General features: G+C 29.3%; 2 protein-coding genes across 4 annotated transcripts in view; one reads left to right on the forward strand and one right to left on the reverse strand.

Moving 5' to 3' along the window:
* The first annotated feature begins 438 nt into the window (after positions 1-438).
* LOC130440789 (GA-binding protein subunit beta-1) lies at positions 439-13565 on the forward strand. The gene is made up of 9 exons (XM_056774118.1): positions 439-561; positions 798-911; positions 976-1119; positions 1324-1521; positions 1597-1912; positions 4592-4654; positions 6714-6923; positions 7075-7295; positions 9332-13565. Exons 2-9 carry the CDS (start codon positions 801-803, stop codon positions 9533-9535), a joined length of 1467 nt encoding a protein of 488 aa, XP_056630096.1. The 5' UTR covers positions 439-561; positions 798-800; the 3' UTR covers positions 9536-13565.
* A 154-nt stretch (positions 13566-13719) lies between these two features.
* The window catches only part of LOC130440791 (8-oxo-dGDP phosphatase NUDT18), a 30039-nt gene continuing 27239 nt past the window's right edge, over positions 13720-16519 (reverse strand). The window contains exon 5 of one of the 3 annotated variants that reach the window (XM_056774121.1): positions 13720-15809. In XM_056774121.1, the coding sequence (XP_056630099.1) occupies positions 15618-15809 (192 nt within the window). In that variant the 3' untranslated portion in view covers positions 13720-15617. The remainder of the gene's footprint in view (positions 15810-16519) is intronic. The other 2 variants (XM_056774120.1, XM_056774123.1) reach the window with 2 other exon arrangements.

Raw genomic sequence — 16519 nt, forward strand, 5'->3', positions numbered from 1 at the left:
CAGTCTTGAATCACGAAGATCAGGTAGGGGAAAAAGAATACAAGTGTGTTTAAAGAAGTATGAGTGTTGCCTACGTATTAGAGATGTAAAATTTTAAAATGATGATTTGAATTCAATGAGTGTATTCGAATTATATATATAATGTTTATGATAGATTACGCAACTTATATAATTTCTAATTACACATCATTTTAATTTGTTTTGTTCTCCTGTATTTCTGAAGGCATGCTTTATGTATCATTTAACACAGAATATTGAAAAGGATTGTGTGAAATATATATAAAAATTGGGTTTAATATAAACATAAACATTACAAATCATCATACTCTGATATATCATGAATAATGACATCTAAGGACGGCCATTGATATAATGTAATGATCTTCATTTTTTTAAATATCCCGCTTATATTTAATTGATTCAGTCATGTTTTACTTTGACTTAACGACAGATGGCGAAGCAGAAAATGGTAGCGTCACATTGTTTACGACCATGCAGGCATAGTCTTTCGATATATTATTGAAAAAGATATCAAGAAATTGAATTTATATAATATATACTGTGAGTATTTAGGTTTATTTTTATGGAATCTTAAAAAAAATCAATAGAAATGGCTGCTGTATTGTCTCACTTCCGTTAGCACAGGAAGAGGAAACCCCATCTTCTTGAAATTCAAGATGGTGATTTTCCTGTTGTCTATTGCCAACAAAAAATTCAAAAAATTGATTCTGTTGTTTACAATCTAACCTTACTAATTCATAACATAAACATAAAAATGATTTTGTCATATTTTTCAGGAAATGATGAAATTTGAAGGAGTCGTAGAAAACGGCCAAAATACTCAACGAGCCAAATATATTATATCCACAACTGTCCCAAACAATAACAATAGAGTATCTGAATTAATACCTGTAAGAAGCAATAGATATATATTTTAAAATTGTATATGTTCAGTAAAAAATTATACTGTTTCAGATTCATTGGGATGGAAGGTTAATTTCACAGCATTCAGTGCCAGTGAATGAATTGGGAAAACAACTTCTAAAAGCAGCATCAGACGGTAGTGTAGAAAAAGTGAAACAGTTATTAACTAAAGGGGCTCCATTTACTGCTGATTGGGTAAGATATTTTATCGTTTAAATAGTTACGTTTTTAAAATGAATTAGATAATGAATGATACAATAATAACTTATTTTTACTTTTAATATTAGTACATTGTCTTTTCTATTACTTTGAATCCATTCTATTATAATTATAGTTATAACTTTCATGGTATTGCTAATAGGAATAAGTAATAATAATGAAAATAAACCATTTTTGTAGTTAGGAACAAGTCCACTTCACTTATCTGCACAAAATAATCACTTCGAAATAACAGAAATACTGTTGAGAGCAGGAATTTCTAAAGATGCTCGTACAAAAGTTGATAGGACTCCTTTACATATGGCATGTTATGAAGGCCATATAAATATTGTGGAAATATTACTTGAGCATGGTGCAGATATCAACTGTAGAGATTTAGTAAGTATTTGTGCTGGTGAATACCTTTTTATATTGAATAAACAGTCAAGTTCACAATTGTTAATTATATTCCAGTTAGATATGACACCTCTCCATTGGGCAGTACAAAATAGTCATATTGATGTTGTAGCACATCTACTCAGGAATAATGCTTTAATTGAAGTTACAAATAAATTTGATGTGACACCAATAATGATAGCACAACAAACTGGTAGATCTGATATTGAACAACTTTTAGTTGGAGCCTTAAACGATTCTACATTAGCTGCTCAAAATTTAGTTTTACAGTATAATGCAAATGAATCTGAAAATGAAAATAATCAAATATATACTGATAATATGGAACTTGAGACAATAGGTAATGATGTCAACAATTTTACAGTATTTGCAGGTGAGTGCATTTTGATATGATTAACGGTATAGTATTAATAGAAATTATATTATATAACATGAAAGACAATATAAGATATATGGGAACACAACAGAAGAAATAAATATTAACAAAGGAGTCAAACAAGGCAACTCAATATCTCAAACTCTGATATGATTTAAGTAAACTTAATGAGAAAACCAAAATTAAATAATAAAAATATTATAACAGATCAAATACAAGTTGTAGCATACACATATATTGTAACAATATTGGCTAATACAAGAAAAGAACTAATAAAGGCAATAAAAAAACTGGAAACAAAAGCAAGAAAAGTTTGTCTAGAAATAAACCGAAAAAAAAAACAAATACATAAGATAGCAAGATAAGACAAAAAATGAATGGACTATGTAAACACACAGAAATACGTATTTGAAACTGTATCCTCATTTAGAGTGAAGTGAGAAAATACGGAAAAGATATCCTAACATTTGGAAAAAATAAAAAGTTACTCAAAACCAAGCATATTGGTAAAAATGAGCAAAAGACTAAACATATGGAGATTGGAAGAGATTTTAATAACTCCAACCAATTAAAAGTGACGACAGAGCACAAGAGGGTGTATAGATTTGATAAGGTCCTGTAGTTTGAATGGAGTGACAGTAGCAACCAAAGGACTATTAAGATCAAAAGATATTTCAAGAGTCGCCAAGTTATGCATTTACAAGACAGTTATACAACAAATGGTGCTATATCGCAACAAGTGTTGGATCATGAACGAAAAAGAAGGAAAGGTACTAAGAGAGATTTTCTGAGGAGTGCAGGAGCAAAAAGAGTGGAGGAGAAGAAAAACACAAAGATCAAAACACTTTATGGTCAAGTTGAATTGGGATATGTGGTCAGAGCAAAAACGTCCTTATTAATGATGTATGTAGAGAAGAACTAAAAACTAAAAGAAGAAAGAATAAAAACTAAAAAAGGCAATCAGCAAACTGGAAATAGAAGCAGAAAAACTGGGTCATCTAAGGATACATAAATATGTATTGGAAGTTGTATCCCCATACAAGTTCTCAAAAGCAAGAATATTAGTAAAAAGATCAAAATAAAAATATATAAAACATTAGTGATTGGTTACGCCATGGAAACAGCAGTTACAAATAAAAAGGAAAGAGATCTGAAGTTGATCGAGAGAAAAATACCAAGAACTATACAAGACTAAATAGAGGCAGAAACCAAGAAATACATGGAGAAACAAAATTGAAGAAGATACCAGAATCCTAGGAACAGTAGACTGAAAAGCAAAATGCAGAAACAGAAAAGAATAGAGAAAGTCGGGACCAATGATGAATGAATAATGATGATGAACAGTATATTAATTATTGACATTCAAATACAGAATATATGAAAAATGGTACCTTCATTCAATTTAATTTATAAATTGATAAAACTCATGATCATAATCAAACTGAGAAAATCAAAATGAATGATTAAGATGTGTAGTATACTCTGGCTATTAAGATATCCCTATTGAGCTGTGGTATACTTCCAATAAATGTTTTTAAGGATAAGATTTCTTTGACACAATATTCACCTTTCAATCAAGACATTCGGTTAAATTACTATGCATCTCCTTTGAAGATGATATAGAAGGTACATCGACATAAAGCACTAAAGAATTATATTATACTGTACTTTTGCAGAACAGACAAGCACAAATTTAATAGTGTTCACTAAAGCCAAGGTCACGAAGCATAAAACTAATTTATCTTAATGATGAGTTTATAGTCAATGATAATAGTTTATACAGGGTGTTTCTAAATTCAAGCAACAAAATTCAGGAGGTGATTGCTGCTATGAAATTAAGATATTCTTTCCTATAAAAATATTCCTCAGCCCTCCTTTATACGATAATTAAATCTAACACTAAATTAAAAAACATAAAGAACTTTTCCTGTTTTTAAAACCCTATTCCCAAGTTCATTAACTTCAAAGTCGCCCGTCATGCACTGTTTTTCACAAATCACTGTATAGTCACTTGGTTTAAAATTGTCTCTTCTTATAGCCACTAACCATTTATTCCTAAGGTCGGGGTCATAATCAGTTTTGATTGCAATGATTACAAAAGTTTAATTCCTATTGGGAGAAAAAGAATTATTACTGATGTTAACATTATTATTTGAAAAATGTTATTTAATTTTTATTCTGCATCTTCTATTCTTTCTAGCCACTTCCCAGTTCAAGCATACTTGAACTCAAAGAACCAAATATTTCTCAATAAAATCACTCAAAACGTCACTACAATCATCAATTTCTCAAAATAAAATGAGTGGCAGGTGATAATACACTAAGTGATAAAGGGCACTTAAACATTTTTTAGAACTCTAACCATATTTAACCATAAGCAATAAATAAACTCCAGCCTCCAGATATAAATTTCTATTATTTGTCCACTTTAGCTCCATCCTTCTTATGTTGTCTCTCTTGCACTGCGTTGGCATCGGCTTAAAATCATTTGAGCTAGTCCATAACTTTTAATAAGTCGATAGAAATAATCTTCTCTCCTATTGTGATGCTGCTGCATCCAGTAGCCAAATTTTTAATATTCTCAACTATTATTGTAAATCTCATATTTTCGTCACGTTACAAGTTTTCAATTCAAAAGTTGCAATATTGTTAAATTAACAAGAAATTTATTTTTAGAACCAATTCTAGTTGAAGGGGAATATCAAGATATAGATGGTGAAACCAGTCAGGAAATTACAGGTATTATTTTAAAATTATCTGTTTTATTAACAAGTTAATATGATATTAAACTTGAATGTAATTAATAAAATTTAACCCTATCAAAATGTTAGAAAAATATATTCTGTGGTTTTTAAAAAAAATTTACATTTCATTTGGATTACACATAAACACAAGGTGTAATAGGGAGTTGTAGGCACCAGTGGTCTATAAATCTTGATTTCTATTGGGCTTAATTCTTCACATCTTCTGAATGTTATCCATCAAGCTCTGCACATTGATTACTTTGTAAATATATGTGTAGTTAAACATAAGTTATAGTATAATCTTGTTAAGTTAGTGGCTTAATTTTTTAATTCTGCATCTCTTTCTATAATGTTTTCTTGCCATTATTGGATTTATTTCTATTTTACTCATAGTTTTTTCTTCGGTTTATTATCATAACCTTCATTTTATTAACGTTTACTCTCATTCTCATTATGTTTGTAGTTTATTGTTTGACTTTTTGTATCCTAGTATTCTATTTAGTTATATTCCTTCTTCTCTAACTTTTCTATCTAAGAATCAAAATAAATATCAAAGGGTTACATTGTTTCCCTGTCTTACTACATTTTTTCTAGTTATTCAAATGTATCTTCAGACCAAGATTACGTGAAACCTTGACATTACTACCATTTTTTATCCCCATTTTCGTGCTATATTCTCAATTGTTTCAACTTGCAAGTTCCTATATAATTTTTGAACAATTTGAAACTTCACTTATAATTGATAATCATGATAAAATTTTAGAAAAAAAAGACAAAAAACAAATTGTTGATTTAAAAACAAAATTATCAGTGAAAACTTTTTTATAAGGTCCGTCGACCTTTCCACTTTGATCCACTTCTGATTCTATTACCGTAGAGTGTTTTTTTACCTAATTGATTTCCATTTTTAAAATCTCGTCATTTATTTGATAAAGGGTTATTCCTTTAAATTCAGCCATCTCCATCCATGATAAAATGATAAAAGGTCCAAGAAGTCAAATAATAGGCTTGTACTAGGTTGGTATTCTCTTGCTTCCCTTGTACCTAAATATCACATGCAGGTGAACAACCTGAGCGCCCATTTATTATATAAACGCACTGTCACGTCAATAAACAATGTAGACTATTTGTACTTTTCATAAAATTAGGGACTAGTCTAAACAAGTAAAGACTTGTTTAAATGTAATAGTGTCCACAAATTATGCTTAATCGATTTTCCACCCTTCTCTCGATTACAATCGAAACAAGTTCGATTGAAGAAATGTCAGGAGATTGAAACAACCATTGCATGATTTTAAAAATATTTTTCTTGCTTAGAAATTCCTAGTTAGGTTTAGATGAAAATTCTGGATCATTATTCTTTTGAAAAATTGATTCTAGACTAATGAAATTGAATCCAAATGCTGTGAAAAATACAGAAGTACAGAAGAATTTTTAAATAGCCTCCCTTATTCAGTTATCTGCTCAAATATTAGGCACTCACTGTATGTGTCTGAAGTTGATCGGGTATATAAATACTGTGCATGGGATATGAATTTACTAGAATGACTAATTTTGATTTTTGTTAGTCTGTCACTATACATCTCTTGAAAGTTGTTTTTGAAATGGGACGTTTTTCTGGTATTATTCAGTATTCATTTCATTGTTTTATTTATACTCTATAGACTTTCTTTCGAAAAGTTCAATTGCGTGGTAGAAAACCTAAAGAATTGTTTTTCTTTCTCTAATTTCTAGGTTTTCTAATTTTCTTTTGCCTTTTCAAGTATCAGTTAAGAGCTTTGGTCCCTATTCTACTAACTTCTTCCATCATCTTTTTCCATCTTCCCCCTTCGAGGTTTTTTTATTTGTAATATTCCATTATCCCCCCTTTGTATTTTTTTTAAATTTTTCCCCTTAATCTATTTGATTTATTTCTTACCAATTTATTGATTCTTATTTATTTCTTCTTAGTTTTTATTTGCTACTTTTCTAATGAATTTCTTTATATTGCTTCTCTTAGTTTTCTCGCTATTCTTAGGTCTTTCACTTTCATTGTCTTTTTTCTCTGTTTGTAGTGGAACAAGAAGAACAGGAAACGGATCAAGAAAGAATAGAAAAAGAAAATGAACAACTCGTTCAACATGTTTCTGTTGATCCGGCGATACTAACTAGTTCTTTAAAAATACTTGAAGAACACGGGATCAGAATGTTGGAGAATGATGAAAATGATGATGGGCATATTCTAAATACTGTTATGGAAAGTGGACATTCTGTTGTTTTAACGGGTAAGAGGTGTAAAATGAACTTTTTAATAATGTTTATGCTGGAACTTATATACTATAATTTGTGTTGATTAAGTTTATCTCAATCCTCATGATCGAAATACCAAAGTGGCTGAATTATATGTTAGAATAATGAGTGATATTTTCGTTATAGATGTTGGAAAGGAAGTCTTGAATTCTGTGAAACAAAACGAACAGAAGAAAAAATCTCAAATTGTACATATGGATAAGAAAATAGTATCAGTGACGCCAGAACAATTTCTAGCAATGACACAAAATAGTAATAAAACTTTTAAACAATTGAAAGTAATACCCACAAAAGGTACATTCAAGAGAGTGGTTATGAAGAAAAATAAGCTTATACCAATTACCCCAGTGAGTATTATCGATATTCTAAATAATGTGCTAAAATAAAATATTTGAATAATATATATACAGAGGGTTTCTAAATCCATGCGACAAGATTCAGGAGGTGATTACTCGTATGAAATTATGATGGGTCTTTCTTATAACATTTCCTCAACGTACCCCTTTCCGAGAGATCATCCTTGAAATGTGGTGACCGAAATTGAGCTGTTTTCATTTTTTTTCTAAAATTCCAGTAAAGTTAGAAATTGGAAATGCTGTAATTTTCGTGATTTTGGTGCACCTGAAATTAGCAACCCTTACTTTTAAGCATTTATCATGAATTGTATTACATTTTTAGTAAAAAACTTTAACAATAAAAAATATTTTTAGATAAAACAAGGATTTTAAGTAATAATTTTATTTTATCAAACTTCATCTTAAAAAAAAGTTTTGATATGCAATAAAGTAAGGGTTACTAATTTCACTCCTGTATAAAGTAACAGGAATATTGAAAAAATACCTGTGGTTAGTCCTTTGCGAATGTACGAAAATTACAGAATTTCTAGTTTTATTGAAATTTTAGAAAATAAAAATGAACTCAATTTCAGTCATCACCTTTTAAGAGTAATATCTCGGAAAGGGGTGGGGTGAGGAAATTTTGTTATGGGAAAGACCCACCTTCATTTCATTGAGCAATCACCTCCTGAATTTTGTCGCATGAATTTAGAAACACCTTGTATATTCGTTGCTACAAATTCTAATGTTATACAACCTATATATACAAAGAAGGCATATGTCACAGCCTTCTAATTGAATAAATAAAGGGCTAAATACTTGCTCTACCCCACCACCAGGATTAAGTCAAATGGATTTACTGAAAGACATCTTAACCCTAGCCCTGCTGAGAAACAGTTTCTACATCAAAGCAACCAAACTATTGACTTTTGTTCTAGTGTTCAATTCACTCTCTAGCTCTCCTTTCAGGATTATATAAAATAAAATCTGCTTTTTGTCAAGTTCGTTTGGGCTATTAAAATTTCATTTTGATATTATTGTAATTTTTTTTATTCAAACTATTTATAACGGTGGGGTGAATTTATGAACACTGTCTCTTACTTAATTTATTTAAACACTTACACTATATTTAACTAACCTATATAATTTATTTTAATTTAACAGTTGCTTTTTACTATTTTGTTCTGTTCACTATGACTTTTAAATATAAACGAAATGCTTAGCTCATGAACAAACTGGTAACCAAAAAAGAATTTCTCAATAATTCTAGAAAGTAAACAATCAAACAAAAAACAGCTCTTCCTAGAATTTTGTTAAGAAAACAATAGAAACAAATCAACTTAACACATTTATATAAATTCAAAGCTAATCATTATTTATGCTATTATCTTCTGGTTTATGCAGTGGAAACATTACTTCAAAGACAGTTAACAACATTCAATACTTATAATAATTTTATCAATCCTGTTTCTAAAATAATCTATTATCTTATCCAGAAAATGAATTATTTTTCTACAGAAACAATCTCAAACCTGCTAAAACATTTTATTAACATTTAATAAGTATATTTGCTTAATATTTTTCCGGAATTTTTAAAATTCATATATTGTGAATTTTGTACAAAATTATGAGTGCCACATTTAACCCAAAACAGGTCTGTAGTTAAGATTTGTTATACATACATAAAATAATTAAAAATACAGACAATGTAAACATTAGTTTATGTCTGGTAGGTTGTTATTACTAATAGAGTGATCATCATTAAAAAGACTTATTTGATGATAAATTTCAATTCACAAACTTTATATCATCAAAGTAATGCGATAATTATTTCTTCCTTTCCTTCATTACATATTTAAAAGAGGGTAACAATTTTCAAAGTTTGAGCAATCTAAACTGTGTCTGCCAATTCCCATAGATTAATCATTTGTTTTTCTTATCTATTCTTGATTTGTTATTTTTATTACTGAAATTTTCCATGTGCAGTTTTTTTGAGTTTTCATTGAATGTTCTTGCACAATTAGTAAAAATCAATTATTCTGTTATAGGCCGTAGAAGATGTAATGTATACATTACCAAGTACCATTAACAAAGAAAACCCATCCAAAACCGATATGGAATTAATTATGAACCAATTAATTGAAGCTAGAAAAACCATTGAAGAATATAAAATCAAATTAAGAAAAAAAGAACAAGAAGCACAGAGGTATAAAATGCAATTAAAGTTACTAATGGAACCAGATTTGCCTTGATAAAAAATTCAGTGGAATTGATTTCACAATTTCCTGTTGATCCGAAGCTTTAATTAGTTTGTCTAAGTTTATATGTTCACCTTGACGTGGATTTCTGCTTCCTATATAACGATCTTTGTAAATGAGGTTACTTGAAGTTGCAAATAATTTTTCAATAATCATTAGTTGATCATTTCATGACGTTACTCTATTAGAGTCAATATTTATAACATAAAATGTCATTACTTTAAAAAATCAATCATTTTTATATTATTATTATAATGAGGAGGAATTTTATAAACTGAAACGTTACCCGACTTATTATTGGACTCAGTATTTAAAATAATATGATTTAAAAAAAAACGATATTTACTTTATTTCGTGTTCGTTGTATAGGACATCAGAATCTGCTATACATTTGTATACAGGGTATCCTAATGAAAAGGTAAAGCTGTTTTCATCCTTCTCGTGTAATGTATTCAAAAAACAAAACTTCTAGTTAACAAATATCTAATCGAAACAGTCAATTTTAGATGATATTATCAATTTCATCGTCACACACAAAATGATCCAGAATTATGTTAATGTTAATTTCAAGAGCTGATAGATCATCCCAAAATAAAGATAGGGGAAGAAGGGGAGCATTTGGCACTAAAACAATATTGTTTTTAACATTTTTGAAAATCAAAGAGAAAGCAAGAAAAAGTATCCTCCACATTTGGGTCGCTATTTGTTAGCCTACAAATAACGATGGAATATGAAATAAGATAATTTAAAGACAGAGAGAAGATTCATGAGTAATTGTTTGAAATTGCCGAAAGCTTCCATTCTTAGGGTGCATTCGATCTTATATCTGTACAATATCTTGTAGCTCCAGTCTTTGGAAGAGTTCTTAATTTTTTTATTAATTCATCGTTGGCAACGATGAACGAAAAGTAGTTTTCTGGCCCTTCCATCTTAAGAAATCATTTCCATCGACTCTTCTAAAATTTGCAAAATTTGGCTGACGAAATGTACCTTTTTGTTTTTAGCTATAAATCTCACTAAAACCAAATCCGCATTATTTAAGTCTGCTCCCTTAAGTTCTTCTATATCATCAAACTCGATAGTGTATCATTTTGACCAGCTGATGAATTTAAAACTTTTTTTTGTATCTTCACTTTCCTCTTCAATTTTTTCTGGCCTTTCTTCCTTCATTAACAGAATCCTCATCTGTGAGGACATAAGAATCAGGTGGCATCGCAAATATTTCATCAACTTGTTGGAGCAAGTCATCATCGTCATTTAACATATTCCAAGCTTGCAAAAGCGAAAAACTTCTTCTGGAATGATAGGAGTATTTTTGATTATCAAATTATGTTAAAGTCATTATTGTTCAAAAACGCCAAGTCACTGATACCATATGGTATCAGTGACTTTAGAAATATTAGAGAACCTCCTGTATTAGAAGTTTTCATATTAGTTATATGCAGTAATATTGTATCATTCATGAGCAATAAATACATATCCAATGTTTTGTACACAACAAAACCACTTGATATAGAAATAATAGAAAATTAGAAGCAACTGCTTACAAGGCGTGCAAAAGAAATCGTCGTAGAAGGGGGAGATTATTTGGGATACCATATGGAATCAGTAGGCGTTAATGGGTTAACACTCACAGTTACATTGACGCGCATTTCTATAATTAAGTCATTTTCTTCAGAGACTGAAAGATAACTGTAACCGTAGATCTCTGAAGACAGTATAATTTTGTGTTTATATGTAATTTAGGATTACCTAATCATCTATTATACAGTAATTTCTATTTTTCTTTGTGTTTTGTTGTTCGTATCTTATATCTTATAACAGAATAATATATATTTACCTTATCGTTTAGATATCCTGTATGTGCTATTGGGAGTTGATGTAAATATTTGTAATAAGTGAACTCCCAAGATTATTTTTAAGTAAAAACAAGTTAATTTTTGTATAAACAAAGAACTGAAGATAATTAGAAAACTCCCTTATACATGTCTTCCATTAATTAAATAAAAAAATTTGAATTCAGAAAGTAGCAAAGTCTCAATAAAACAAAATCATTGCTTAAGTCAATTTACTGTAGAAATTTTATTATTGTCTGTTTCGTACATTTTGAATTGAGAATAATTCTAATTAAAATAGAAGTCTTGTGTAGCTAAAGTATATTGAACACCCAATTCAAAAAATTTGATCCATTTGATCCATTAGGTTAACAAATAATATAAATATATCAAATTTAAATTACGAATGAATGTATTAGAATCAACATCAATAGAAATGTAGAAATTTCTTAATTCTCAAATTTTGATTAGGAGTAATCCATCATATCGTTCATGTCTTATGATTCAATTTCTGTCCCCTCTTTTTGTTATGTTGCTTAATAAATTTTCCGCTACAGATTAAGAAAAAGCTCAGTTTTACATTTTACTACAGTGTTACATGTCTTTAAGTGAATACAAATACCTCAATATTTTTTGGGATTATGTTTCAGATTCTGGTTGATACTCAAATTTCTCTTTTTGTTTATCGATGCTACTAAGGTATCTCTACTTGATAGGGTGATGATTCACTGAGATCTAAAAGATCTGTCATGTACAAGGTATCAATCCATGAGATTTTGTAGTGCCGTGTATTCAGTCATTACATAAATGTCTGTTGGTAGTAGTAACTATTATTATTATATTAAAAACACATCTTTTACCGGTTGTAAACACAATAGAATCAGCTGGTACATGGAGAATTTATTAAAGATACACATTTTATAGATATGGATTTTATTGATAAAAATCCATCGAGCTTTAGCAATGCAACATTTACTAATTATAATTTCTAAAAATTAGTCTTCTATGTCAAGGACAATTCCAGTGAAATTGCATTTCAGATTGAAAAAAACTTGATTAATATTTTTTTTAATTCTCAATATTTATAATTTGAATCAATGATGCATTTTCAATCAGCAATAGATTTTGTTTTCATGTAGAGTTTGTAATCAACATATGTGGAGTCATTATTATCTCCGCCACTATTCGCTGCCATATGTTAATTTTCCTGTACATACAATTGATGGCGTTGTTGTTATGGTTTTGTTACTTGAAAAGAATTTATAATTTACAAAAATAAGGATTACTTTTATCAAAGTTTCAAATTGAAATATAAAAAATTCGTCAATGCAATTAATCTTTTAGTTAATATAAAATAATTTCAATTTAATATAATTATCCATTCAATTTTGACATAAAAATGTATAATAAAACATTTTCTAGTTAATGCAAACATAAATTGGAATTTATGAAATTGCTGATGGTATTCATACTGAATTACTACTACTACATCATCTCACACAGTTATCTTTTCCAGATACTGCTAACTTTGTTTTCAAAACGTGCGTTACAAATTGTGAAAGTTGATGTAGTGGAAGTAGACAGAATATTCTGAAGGCAATTAATAGCTGGGACAAAACCGTTTGCTACCACTCCACAAACACAATTATACTGTCGAGCGTTACAAGAACGAAGTCTTAAGAAAGCGATAATAAACTTCTATTGCCTTCGGCCTCTGAGAACGATTTTGTTATTATGAACTATTATGGTTCATATGTTGTTGAGTTTTTCACGCGGGCATTGTTCCATATACTACATATGTAATTTGCTCGCTAAAATTCTTGTAGTAGATCACTCTTGCAAGATGGTAAGCTACTAGCATCTAAATTTCGCAACTTCGTTTAAATCTAATACCGTATATGAATCAATAAAAATTTACAACCTAGCAGCATCAACATTGTATCAATAGCCCATAATATTGGAAATACGATTTTGTTCTTCTTAATAAGCTTCCTAAAATTCTACTTATTTTTGTAATAATAATATCCATCCATTTAAATTTGCCTTATTTTTGTAAATTTGAATAATTATTATAAAGTATGGTTTATGCTTTTCCACTAGTTTGACCACATTTGATGTTATTTATTTTTATACTAATTGTATTTTTATACTAATTGAAACTAAGTTTTGTAAATATAAGTTTCAAAATAGATTTTTTTTCTATCTAATCCCCATGGCTTTCTATTTTACCATCAGTAATATCACATATTCATAGCGTCCTTTTTGCAAATGGTCTGATTTATTTCTGATGATATCAGCTCAATTTAATATGGTGGGTCAAATAGAATAACAACTAGGACATTCGATAAGTTCATTGTAATCTAACCCAAAATGCACTAGGCAATACAAAAGTAAAATAAAATAAATTCATAAATCTTAACTACGATATTAATCACTAGGAATCACTAATTTGAAAACAAGTAAATTTCTTTGATTTGTTAGACCTCTTGCTATGTTTATGCTTCTAAATGCGTGATTCAATTATTTGTAGTATTAGAATTTACAAAATATTATACTTAGCTTAAATCATACTTAAATTGTTTAGGTCTTATCATTTATAGCTTGTTCGTGATGTTGGTGATCTATTGATTAATGTCAGTGACTCTCTAAAGCACATGGTCTCAAGCTTGTGCATATTGCTGGTAAAAACTCAGTTAAGTTTCACTTGTGAGACTGAAAAGGAACGTGCATTGAATTATGACTCACTAAAGCACACTGTCTCAAGCATTGAAATTTGAAGGTATGAATTTGTAAAAAAATATGCAAATAAGTAAAAAATGTTTATATTTTGAATAAATAATATGTTAACAAAAATAAAATATGGAATATACAGAAAATATTAATAAACTATAAAAAAGTGGAGTATAGACCACAACCAGTTAATTCAATAGTTAGTGTGAATTTTATTTATATAAAAGCGGTTTGAGAGACGAGTGACTTTTCAGAGGTTAACAATACTTTGATTGCGATGATTGAATTGTTAGCTTCAGCCATGTGTCTAATTTCACATGTCAAAATTTTATATAAATCAGATTAGTTTTACTTCTCATATAAAGAAAATGTTTTCGTAGTTGAGTAAATATGGAGGGAAAAGAATCAAACATAAATCAAGTGGAAAAATAAATGAAGAAACGGAGGAACAGTTAGATAAATATTATCTTGAAAATCCCAGTGAATTGTTTTATAAGCAGTTTTCGTCTTTTAAAAGTGATCCTATGAACTTGGATGATTCGAAACGTCCGGACCGTTATTTACCGTTTTTATTGCAAGAATGGTTCGCGCAGTTTACTTAGTGATCGTCGAAAAAATATACGTGAGATAGCTAATGAAATAAATATTTCAATCTATCAGGTATGCGACATTTTGCTGGGTGGGTTCCATATGGAGAAGCTATCTGCAAGGAGGGTACCGCGATTTCTTAATGCTGAACAAAAACTGCCATTTTTATTGCGTGCAAGTTGCTATTTTAGGGAGAAATTTAGTTAATTTTGGCTCAACAATCAACCTGTCTTATCAGGCTCCAAAAACAAATCAGCAGCAGATATAATTATTGACAGTGATTCACTGACCACGTTTTCACTTCTATAAGTACTTAATTTTGTTATTCTCATTTACAAACCGGTCACAAAATATTAAACAAAATTTGAGGTTAGGAATTTGTATACATATACAAATATAATTTTTCTTAATGGCAGTCATAATACAAAGGCAAGAGACTTGAATTATGTCAAGCTATGTGCAATATTTTGATCTTGCATGCAATTTGTTGCACGTTGTCTTGCATCATGTCAAGCGGCCTAAATACAGATTTATGCAATGTCTAGCACGTGATCAAAGACCCTCCATCTCCAGTCAGTACGATAGCTTTATCAGCTCTTTTTGTTGAACATGATGTATACTGAACGTTGTACTTATATTTTAGTACAAAAATCGATAAACATATAGACTAGCAAAATGTTTTTTTGTAATTGTGATAGTTCTAAAAATATCTACAAAAATATTTCTAACTTAAGGTATTTATAAATCTTATAATGTCGAATTGAAACTTATTAATTTCATTTTCTGTAATTTTTTACAATAAATATTATCTATCCAATATTTTTCTATTATTTATATTTGAACACAGATATTTTGACATATTTCTTGTAAAAAAATTGTGATGAAACGGCCCGTTACAAGATTATCAGATATGTGATTGCAGTTTATTTAATAACGTTTAGAAAAAAAGTTGCATTTCTTGAGGAAACTTTTTGTAAAAGTTTCTCGCTCAGCTTCTTCGATAATTCATGCCAAACGCACTTGCCTATGATAGGTACTTCTTCTAATGGTGCTCGAAAAGCTACAAGTAGTGTCAAACACAAACCATCTTGATTTGTAGAGGCGTCATGCTCTACCTAAAAATGAAAAATAAACGTTATATTAGACATTACAGATACTATTGGTATGGACGAATATTCCAATGAGGGAAAGTGTTGAAGTACTCTACATAAATAGGATTGTCTATGTTTGTCCGTTTATTTTTGCCTTCAAGTACTCCAATATACATTTTGTTTAGGATTTGCCTAGATAACATTGAAATTTTCTTTTGTAAAATAAATTTCATCTGACTTACATAATGTCTTATATTAAATTAGTCCTTTTCTAGACCCGCACTTCGAAAAGTAGTTGTAACCAGAGCTGAGACAAATATTGTGTAACCAAGAGAGATATGGTCAGTTTCAGTTAATATTTTAAGGGGAAAATTAAGGCAGAAAGGAATTTTCTGGTTCAAAAAGCTTACAACTTGGTTTTCTCTGTCACAACAAGGAATATTTAGAGCAGCAGTAAGTAAAATCATGTAAGAGATTATGATGAGCAAATAGTGAAACCTATAGATAATTGAGAAGGAAATGTAATACAATGATGAATAAGAAGAAAAAGTAAAGTTTACAAAGCGAAATAAAAAATAATTTCATCAAAGAACAACTGGATGTAAGAATCGAAGTGGGCATATCATTACATATGAAAGAGAGGCATTGGAAATATGTACATAACATTTCAAAAATCTGCTAAACAGCAAATCTTGTAGACCTTACCAATAATAACGATGTCGATATACCAAAAA

The sequence above is a fragment of the Diorhabda sublineata genome, chromosome 2 (assembly GCF_026230105.1).
Source record: "Diorhabda sublineata isolate icDioSubl1.1 chromosome 2, icDioSubl1.1, whole genome shotgun sequence".
In the NCBI taxonomy this organism is placed as follows: Eukaryota; Metazoa; Arthropoda; class Insecta; order Coleoptera; family Chrysomelidae; genus Diorhabda; species Diorhabda sublineata.

Excerpts from the sequence above, each read along its gene's own strand:
- LOC130440789 (XM_056774118.1), top strand. The coding sequence starts at position 801 with ATGATGAAATTTGAAGGAGTCGTAGAAAACGGCCAAAATACTCAACGA. Across the intron at positions 912-975 it reads GAGTATCTGAATTAATACCT|ATTCATTGGGATGGAAGGTT; the intron begins GTAAGAAGCAAT and ends ATACTGTTTCAG. Across the intron at positions 4,655-6,713 it reads AACCAGTCAGGAAATTACAG|TGGAACAAGAAGAACAGGAA; the intron begins GTATTATTTTAA and ends CTCTGTTTGTAG.